Below are 10,035 nucleotides of genomic sequence, written 5' to 3'. Positions count from 1 at the left end.
CACATTGAATTATAAATTGTTCGTAGAATTCTAAAATGTTGATTTGTTCTACTTTTTAAATGTACATACATGCATGTTTTTGTTGCATATAAATCTGTTCTAGATTCAATGTAAACACTATGCTTTGGCAATACATTGTAACAATTGTCATGCCAATAAAGCACATATTGAATTGAATTGAATTGAATTGAGAGAGAGAGAGAGAGAGAGAGAGACTTTTGACTTTTACAAACCCTTTATTCTACACAAAATTAAAAACTTTACAATACATATAATCTCATTCACAATAAACATTACACTGTACATTCCTACTTGTCTGTTATAAAAGACACAATAAGTTGCATTACCAATTAAAAACCAAACTCGTTCACTATAACCAGAGAGAGAGAGAGAGAGAGAGAGAGAGAGAGAGAGAGAGAGAGAGAGAGGAAAGGAGGGAGGGGATCTGTTTGTGCCGCTGTGAATCTCTGCTAATATTAATACGCATGTCTTATGGTTTATGAACGCGTCACTCAGATGGATGGATGAACTTCTGTCACCATTAGTAGCGGTATATTCATAATCCATTCATGTTGTAATGGTCTCCTCTCGTTTTGATGTCATATTCGTGATAAAAGCATGAGCTAGGTTGGCTAACAGACTAGCTAAGGGTGTTTCACAATCGTCAGATGTCATTTTATCTGCATGTCCTGCTTTACTATTGCCCTCAAAGCACGATTTAATGGTTATTTTCTCTTGTCATTGAATGCGCTTTATGTCGGGGTTTTCTGTAATAGTCCAAACGTCACTAGCATGTCACTGACATCCGTTAGAAACTTCTGTATTTTGCATGACAGCTTTCAGCATATGCAATGGACATATTTGATTTTAATATCGTTGAACAGTCAGGATTGTTAGGTTTTATTTTATTTGGCATGTGGCGAAGGCAGTTAGATAATAACACTGAAGACCAAACATGAAATTAAAACCAGACCCATAATTATGAATACTCTTTATTTATAGATATATTCAGTGTTATAATTGAATTATTTATATACTATTATAATTATTATTAATACCTTTAATTTTTATATTTTCATTTTTTTAAATTTTATTTAATAGTTTTAACTTATTTCAGTTAAGGCAACATTTTTACGTTTTTCATCTAATATTTATATTTGAAGTTTTATTTCAAATACCAAAAATGTAGCAATGGATTTGATTCTTTCATTTATGTACACATTTATCTATTTACCCTTCACATTTTTGGTATTTATGGTTATTTATTTTTTATTTATTAAAAAAAAAATTGTTTAATGTTTAGATTTATTTGTTTATTTAGCTATTGTTCCTTCATATTCGTTATATTTATTTTCATTAGAAATTAATTTACTTATATACTTTACATGTATTTTTATAATTAAATATGCATTCGTTTTTTAAGTATTTCCTCCATAATGTCATTACTTTGATAGTCTTCGGGCAGAAGAACACATGGTCATGATGAGGATGGTGGTGGTATTGCTGTCTGTGATGATGGTCTGTGTGCTCCTGATCGATGCTAAGGTGGAAAGCACTGCAGAATTTGATCCATATAAGGTTCTCGGAGTCACCAGAAGTGCAAGCCAAGCAGAAATCAAGAAAGTGTACAAACGCTTGGCCAAAGAATGGTGAGAGTGCTATTTTTGTAAATTGTAATACTACAGTAATTTCATGTTGTCTAAATAAGAATGGTACACCATGGTCATCTTTCATTTCTCCTGTCAGGCATCCTGATAAAAACAAAAATCCTGAAGCAGAAGACATGTTCATCAAGATTACAAAGTCTTATGAGGTACTGCAGCTCATATAGACTCTGAACAGATCACATGTTGCCAGAAGTAACGCTAAAATTAACTTGTTACATGTTACTCCATAGATCTTAACAAACGAGGAGAAGAAAGCCAGCTACGATCGCTATGGACAAACAGATAACGCTCATCCGTATGGACGTGGCCATCATGGTTCCCGCCACTTTCATGACAACTTCTACTTTGATGAGTCTTTCTTCCACTTTCCCTTCAACAATAAGGGTGGCCGGGATTTTGCTAACAGCAAGTACATGTTGCATTTCAAACAGTACGTCAATGAAGTTGTGCCTGACAGCTTCAAGAGGCCTTACTTGATCAAGATCACCTCAGACTGGTGTTTCAGCTGCATCCATTTCGAGCCAGTCTGGAAAGAAACAGTGCAGGAATTGGAAACTCTAGGTGAGTAAGTTCTATTTTCTAGAATTTTTGATTTTCTGATTTTTTTAACTTAACCCAGCATGTTAATTTTCCTACCCATAACAAAGGTCACATACTAGATCTGGTGTGTTCTGTTGGCGTTGACATCAAACAGCTTGATAACCATGAGACTTGTATTAGTGACCATAAGCTTCTTACTTTTAATATACCGGTCTCTTCTACATGATCATCTTCTCAGAAGAGAGTAATTAGGTTTAGGAATGTTAAGAATATTGATCCGGATAGTTTCTCACGTCTGATTTCTGAGCATCCAACAAGTTATACTGTTGATGACTACAGTTCCATTTTATCATCTACCTTGGATATCCTTGCTCCTATGAAGGAACGTGTTGTCTCATTCACGAAATCATCTCCTTGGTATACAAATGAGCTTAGGGCACTCAAGGTTAAAAACAGGCAACTTGAGCGGCAATACAAAAAATCAAGCTTAACAGTTCACAAGCTTATGTATGATGAACATTTAATTCAGTAGTGAGGCCCTTAAGGTGGCAAGAGCTGAATATTATTCACGTATTATAAGTGATGATGCTGCAAATCCAAACAAGATTTTTAAGACTATTAACAAAACTTTAAATCCAAACAAGTCACCCACATGTTCTTCTGTTCAGCAGTGTAGTAAGTTTCTTAATTTTTTTTTAGGATAAAATTGAATCTATTTATAAGTCTATTGGTTCTCTCCCCAGCTCTGTGCTCCCTGAGGTTCTTCCACCAAGTATTCCTATGGTTTTGTTCTCTAGTTTTGCAACAATTACCACTGATGACATCTCAAAATTAGTGTTGACAATGAACTCAACCACTTGTATTCTTGACCCTGTTCCAGCTACTGTTCTAAAGGGGTGTCTGTCGACAATCAGTCCCCTCATATTAAATATTGTTAACACTTCTCTTATTACTGGGATTGTTCCGTGTGAACTTAAGGTTGCAGCTATCACAGCAGTCCCTAAAAAGCCTGGATGTGATACCTCTGATCTAACAAATTACAGGCCCATTTCAAATCTTCCTTTTCTGGCTAAAGTCCTGGAACGTGTTGTTTTGGCGCAATTACATTTTCATTTGTCATTAAACAACCTTTTAGAGCCTTTCTAATCTTGGTTTAGGCCAGGGCACAGTACTGAGACCGCTTTGGTTCGCGTTATGAACGACCTCCTGGTCTCAGCTGACTCTGGTGCCTCTACCATTTTGGTTTTGTTAGACCTGAGTGCAGCATTTGACACAGTATGTCACTCTATATTACTTGATAGACTAAAGAGTTGGCTCGGTATCTCTGGCACTGTGCTTGAATGGTTCAGATCCTATCTTACAAATAGATCGCAGTTTGTTGGTCTGGGAAATAACAAATCAGATATTAGTCAGGTCCAATATGGTGTCCCTCAGGGTTCTGTTTTGGGGCCCATATTATTTAGCATTTATATGCTTCCTCTGGGGCAAATCATTAGAAAACATGGTCTTGGGTATCATTTTTATGCTCAGCTCTGTACAGCCGTCTATACAAGCTCGTAACCTTGGTGTGATATTTGATGTTAATTTGACATTGGAGGCTCACATTAGGAGTGTTACTAAATCAGCATTTTATCATCTCAGAAATATTGCTAGGATTAGGCCTTTCCTTTCTACACCTGATACTGAAAGGCTCATCCATGCTTCAAGAATTGATTACTGCAATTCTCTACATTGGTTTATCAGCAAACTCTATCAAACGGCTACAATATATTCAGAACTCAGCAGCACGTGTTCTCACTCACACAGCCTCACGGCAGCACTTCAGTGGTGTCCTCTGTAACTTGCATTGGCTTCCAGTTCAATCGCGCATTGAGTATAAAACGCTTGTTTTAACCTTTAAAGCTGTGCATGAATAGGCTCCTTCTTATGTTTGTGATTTAGTTACCCCTTACATGCCTTCTCGTCCTCTTCGCTCTGCTGATTCTCTTCTTCTTTATCAGCCCCACTCCAGATTAAAAACTATGGGACAGAGAGCCTTCTCTCGTGCTGCTCTGAGGTTATGGAATGCGCTTCCTTTAATATTCGAAGTGCTCCTACACCAAGTACTTTTAAGAAACTGTTGAAAACCCACCTCTTTAAAATTGCTTATCATGATTAAGCTGTTGATTAGGGTTTTTATTTTATTTATTTTGCTGTTTTATATTGTATCATTGTATTTTGTATTTTAATTGTTTTTTTACATTGTTGTAGTGCTTTGGGTGTGAGAAAAGCGCATTATAAATAAAATGTATTATTATTATTATTAGAAATGCTTACATGTCACGTCCCAGTTAGTGATATGACCTTACCTTACTTGGGTTGAAATGAGTTTGTGAAGTTGACTTCCTCCATGTAAGAAGTTGATTTTCTCATCTCTAGGGATTGGAATTGGTGTGGTTGATGTTGGTTATGAGCGGCGTTTAGCAAATCATTTGGGTGCACATCAGACTCCATCCATTCTTGGTGTCGTCAATGGAAAAGTGGCTTTCTTCCATTACGCTGTTGTTAAGGGCCACCTGATGCAGTTCATAGAACATTTGCTGCCACAGAGACTAGTTGAAAAGGTTAGTGAACGTCATCATGCATTCCCAATGTCTATATTTATATCTTCTGGTCACAGACTTCTCATTTATGGATGTCTATAGGTTACAGACAAGAACAACCAAGAGTTTCTGAAGAGCTGGCATGAGCTGAACAAGCCACATGTCCTCCTGTTTGACCAAGTGCCTTCGGTTCCTCTGCTTTATAAGGTAGAGATTGCTTAGTAACCTCCAGAATTGCCATTGTTCAGCCAATACACCAATGATTGAATTTTTTTGTTTGTTTCTAACAGCTTACAGCATTTGCCTATAAGGATTATGTGCAGTTTGGATACGTTGATCAAGGTCTTTCTGAAACCGCTGACCTGCTGAGAAAATTCAAAATCAATACTTATGCGCCAACCATGCTTGTCTTCAAAGAGGACGTGGAGAAGCCTGCAGATATAATACAGGTAAACCTGTTCCCTTGACTACTGTACTGTAGACCGTATTGATTGGATAAAGTCTGTTTCTGGCAAAAATCAACAAGTATAGTTGATGTTTCACCTATTTATGTTCAGATTAAGTTGTGCTATTTGGAGGATTCTTTGATTCATTTTGTATCCAACTTTTTATTTATGTTATTTGGGATTTTTTTAATAAAGTGTTACATTTTGGTTCCATTTGGATTTTTATTAAATTTTTCTAAATATTTACAAAACATTTTCAGGGTAAGTCATTGTTAATTTTGTAATAAGGCGGGTCCTGGATCCTGCATCAACATCCTTATTGGTCCTGAAACAACAACAACCAATCAGGTTGGGGCTTCAGTGACATCTTGCTTTAGTGGTTAATATTTGTTTTAATATGCGTGTTTGACAGGAATGTTGCTCCAGGACCAACAAATGGTGGAAGAATCTTGCTTGGAAAACCATGGTCATATGAGATGTTTGAGAAGATATAAATATGTTTACCTTTGACTTTCAATTAACCATTTGCTTCCTCAGGCTAAAGGGATGAAGAAGCAGATAATAGATGACTTCATCTCCAATAACAAGTTCCTCCTGGCTCCTCGTCTGGTAAACCAGAAGCTATTTGATGAGCTTTGCCCTGTCAAACAGTTCCATCGTCATAGGAAGTAAGATGGCTGTGTAAAAATCAGTAGAGTTAATCTGATGCAACATGTTAAAGGGTCATTTCCAAAAGTCTGCAATGTCTTTTCCACAGATATTGCGTTCTACTCATCACTGGTGAGGAAGAGTCCTTTGCAACAGGGAATGAAGCCTTCCTCTCACTAGCCTCTGCCAGCACTAATGATGTGCTTCGGTTTGCTTACGTCTACCAGCGACGTCAACAGCCCCTATGTGATGTTCTCTTAAAGAATAAAGACAGCACACCACCTCGGGTAGATGTTATCTTCTCCATGCATTTTTGTTTCACAAGTTCACACTTACATATAATAAATAGAGTAAAGGTTATGCGTAGTTGGCGTGCTGTTCGAGGGGAGGGGTCCGACCTCGGAATTTGGCCAGAACCCATTGTATGTTGTTTATGTTTGTTTAATGATGATATTTGCATATGCAATTATGTGTTTGAATGTGTTTTTATAGAAATGTGTTTTTTTTTATCAGCAACACACTTCCCGACAATGATAAAAATTACTTCAATTGGCTTGTTTTCCCATTGAAGTTATCGAAATTGGCAAAATCCACTATTGGTGGACCTTTAGAGTGTAACCCGATGAGACTTTTGTGTGTATTGAGCAGGTGGTGATTCTGGAGAGGCGTAACGGAGCTGGTAAGATTCTGTATAAGCCAGTTTTGGGAGGATGGAACGGCAGTAAGGAAGACAAACACAAGCTCCTGGAGGAACTCGAAAGACTGCAGAAGGATCCCTCCATCCTTAACTGTGACGCCGTTCTCCCAGAGCTCAACAATGAGTTCACCTCAGTGAGTCTCTCAGGGTTTGCTTTTCACGGGGTGTCTTTAATTGGGAAATTAGCACTGACCTATATGCCTGTTTCAGTAGAGCTCTAGATTGTGTTTCATGTCCAAATAGTGTTTTGAATTTGCCGGAACTAAATTTTGTACATTTGTTTGTTTTTAGATGTTTTTAATAAGATGGATTTACACAGCATATGACTACTTATCTGAAATTATCGATGATCTTCTTCACAATAACTGGTAAGTGAATAAAATGGCAATTGACCCTAAGCTCTATCCCTGTTTGTTACTGATTTTAATTCAGGTAATAAGCTTTACGAAATATCTCTTAGTGGCGAAAGGCAACAGTTGTTAAAGGGGTCATAGGATGCCCATTTTCCACAAGTTGATATGATTCTTTAGGGTCTTGATGAAAAGTCTGTAACATAGTTTGGTTAAAATTTCTCAATGGTAGTGTAAAAAACAAAATTTTTACCCTGTCAAAAACAGCTTTTTTCAGATCAAGCCGTTTTTGTAGCATTTTCCTTTAAATGTTAATGAGCTCTGCTGACCACGCCCCTCTCTTCCGAGCCGCTCTCAGAGAGACTGTTTACTTTAGCCGCATTCATCGTGAAACTTGCTAATTAGCACATTATTAGGAAAGGTGATTTGCAAAGATTCATTACAAAATTATACTACTTCTGTAGAGCTGGATCACGTAACCAGATTAAAAAAAAAACACTGGGTGGATTTTTATCATTATAGGGTGGTTGTGTACACACACTGCCAACACACATTTCAGTCCAAAGAACTTGTAAAAGTGCATGTAGCATCCTATGACCCCTTTAAGGTGGGGTTGGTCAGCAATATTTTTGATATTTAATGCTCTATTAAGTTATTTTTCATTCATTTTGTAGGCGTGAGATGATGCCCCTACTGTCTTTGATATTCTCTGCACTTTTTATTTTATTTGGCACTGTAGTTATTCAGGCTTTCAGGTAAGTTTTATTGCATTCATAATTCTGATGTGTTAGACGGGAAATGCAGAAACATTGAACAATGCGGTTTCCAATTTCAGTGACTCAAGTGAGGAAAAACAGCCCAAAACGAAAGCAAAAGAAGCATCCAAGGCTGAGAACGGTTCGCCACACACCTCCAGCACATCCAGGTTCTTTCGTTATCCATATTACGTTTGGATAAATCCAATAAATGTGACCCTGGTCCACAAAACCAGTCATAAGGGTCAATGTTATGAAATTGAGATTTATACATCATCTGAAAGCTGGATAAATAAGCTTTCCATTGATGTATGGTTTGTTAGGATAAGACAATATTTGGCCGAGATACAACTATTTGAATATCTGGAATCTGAGGGTGCAAAAAAAATCAAAATATTGAGAAAATCGCCCTTTAAAGTTGTCCAAATGAAGTTCTTAGCAATGACTATTACTAAACAAAAATTAAGTTTTTATATTTACGGTAGGAAATTTAAAAAATATCTTCATGGAACATGATCTTTACTTAATATCCCAATGATTTTTGGCATAAAAGAAAAATCTATAATTCTGACCCATACAATGTTTTTTTGGCTATTGCTAAAAATATACCCAAGAGACTTAAGACTGGTTTTGTGGTCCAGGGTCACAAATAAATTCCACAGAACTTCATATCTTTTAATGATGCACAAATGTATCCGTACCATTTTATTTATTGGATATTAGTGGTTTTAAAACAATACTGGATATTTATTTGTGCATGCTCATTTTATGTTGAGATTATTTATATAATTTATTTATAATAAATATACAATAATATTAAATTTGGAATTTTAATAATATCAGTCATTTGTTATCAGCTATAAAAATAGCGTAAAATAATAATAATAAATAAATAACAAATAATTATTTTATATTGATGCATCCCTAATTTATTATAGTATTATATGCTCTCAAAATTTTTTTTTTTTTCCCCAGCAGTCGCCCACCAAAGAAAAACTTTGTGGAGGTGACAGAGTTAACCGACATTACATACACTAGTAACCTGGTGAAGTTGAGGCCGGGTCACATCAATGTAGTTCTGGTACTTACTGATTCCACAAAGAACATCCTGCTCAGCAAATTTGCCAAGGAAGTTTATTCGTTCACTGGGTGAGCCCTCATTGCACGCTGTACCCTGCAGTCACGATGTCTAAAAAAGATATATAATGTTTCCTCTTCCTCGTAGGAGTTTGACGTTGCACTTCTCCTTCCTAAATGTGGATAAACACAGCGAATGGATGGCGGCCGTGTTGGAATATGCTCAGGACGCCATGCAGATCGACACAGATGAGGAAGAAGTGGGCATCCGCAAAGTAGACTACACAGGCTATGTTCTAGCCCTCAATGGCCATAAGAAATACCTGTGCCTTTTCAAGCCAGTCTATACAGGTGAAGACTTGGATAGCAAGCCGGAAGAGGAAGGAGGAGGTTCCCGGTCCAGGAAGGGCATGACACGCTCTTGGTCCACAAGTCTTCAGATCCACCACAAACTGGATCGACTCGGACTCTGGATAGAGCGACTGATGGAAGGGACGCTGCCCCGGTACTACGTCCCATCCTGGCCCGGTCTGGACAAGATCACTGTCAATAAATGAAGCCTCATTGAAGGTAACATGCTTTTGCTAGAGCAGCTGGATTAGAAGCACTGAAGGCCTCAGAGAAACCAGGCTTGATGCTGCTCAGAGCCAGATGCTCACGAGACGATTATATGTAAGACTTTGAAGAAGTTTAGTTTTGCATTGCGGAGGAAAGGAAAGTGTTTGGAGTACTTGAATCGACACTGATGCTGACTTCTTGGAAATGTTTTCTTGAGCTGCTCTAATGGAGGGCTTTACAGTCAGTTTGGGTCTTCGGTATTTATTTCAAAAGGCTCAAAATAGAGCCAAAATATCAATACAGCTAGCCTAGCTTTCGATTTTAAACATTTCCGCTCCACGAATAACATTGCAACATGCTGCAAGTAAAAACATAATGTAGCATAACAAACATGATCACTGTAGACTTTTAGGCTTATGTTTACTCATGACAATGCTGTGAATTGTTTTTTTTTTTCAATTTTAATAGACACTTTTCCCCCTTTAATTTAACCCTCTTGATCTAGAAAGTGCAATATTATAACTTTTTTGCAAACACTTTACAGTAAGGTTATATATGTTAACTTTAGTTAATGCAGTAAATTAAATGCTTTCGCAGCATTTATTAATCATTGGATAATGCATATTTCTACAGTACATATACTACCACATTTTTATTATTTCAAAATTGTGGTTTATTGTTAAACTCATTTTAACTAATGTTAAAGAAATGAACC

At 37.0% G+C, this 10,035-nt stretch overlaps 1 protein-coding gene across 2 annotated transcripts; it reads left to right on the top strand.

Annotated features, from left to right (window-relative positions):
* The first annotated feature begins 441 nt into the window (after positions 1–441).
* On the top strand, positions 442–9,795 carry dnajc16 (DnaJ (Hsp40) homolog, subfamily C, member 16). 2 transcript variants are annotated; one of them, XM_016567601.1, is made up of 15 exons: positions 442–550; positions 1,455–1,649; positions 1,747–1,813; positions 1,898–2,228; positions 4,626–4,810; positions 4,892–4,996; positions 5,080–5,238; positions 5,773–5,903; positions 5,993–6,170; positions 6,532–6,714; positions 6,872–6,948; positions 7,605–7,685; positions 7,766–7,855; positions 8,664–8,834; positions 8,911–9,795. In XM_016567601.1, the coding sequence occupies exons 2-15, from the start codon at positions 1,474–1,476 to the stop codon at positions 9,317–9,319; spliced, it is 2,343 nt and encodes a 780-aa protein (XP_016423087.1). In that variant the 5' UTR covers positions 442–550; positions 1,455–1,473; the 3' UTR covers positions 9,320–9,795. The 2 variants fall into 2 exon arrangements, with proteins under 2 accessions (XP_016423087.1, XP_016423086.1); XM_016567600.1 differs by having other exon boundaries at positions 8,661–8,834.
* The last annotated feature ends 240 nt before the right edge of the window (positions 9,796–10,035 follow it).

This window comes from Sinocyclocheilus rhinocerous, unplaced genomic scaffold (assembly GCF_001515625.1).
Source record: "Sinocyclocheilus rhinocerous isolate Xijiao unplaced genomic scaffold, SAMN03320098_v1.1 scaffold2126, whole genome shotgun sequence".
Taxonomy (NCBI): domain Eukaryota; kingdom Metazoa; phylum Chordata; class Actinopteri; order Cypriniformes; family Cyprinidae; genus Sinocyclocheilus; species Sinocyclocheilus rhinocerous.
This window is presented reverse-complemented; position numbering and strand designations above follow the sequence as displayed.

What these genes read in the sequence shown, in the direction of transcription:
- dnajc16 (XM_016567600.1), top strand. Translation starts at nt 1,474, where the DNA reads ATGGTCATGATGAGGATGGTGGTGGTATTGCTGTCTGTGATGATGGTC. An exon ending in AGATTACAAAGTCTTATGAG is followed by an intron (nt 1,814 to 1,897) that starts GTACTGCAGCTC and finishes GTTACTCCATAG; the next exon opens with ATCTTAACAAACGAGGAGAA. An exon ending in TCAACAATGAGTTCACCTCA is followed by an intron (nt 6,715 to 6,871) that starts GTGAGTCTCTCA and finishes GTTTGTTTTTAG; the next exon opens with ATGTTTTTAATAAGATGGAT.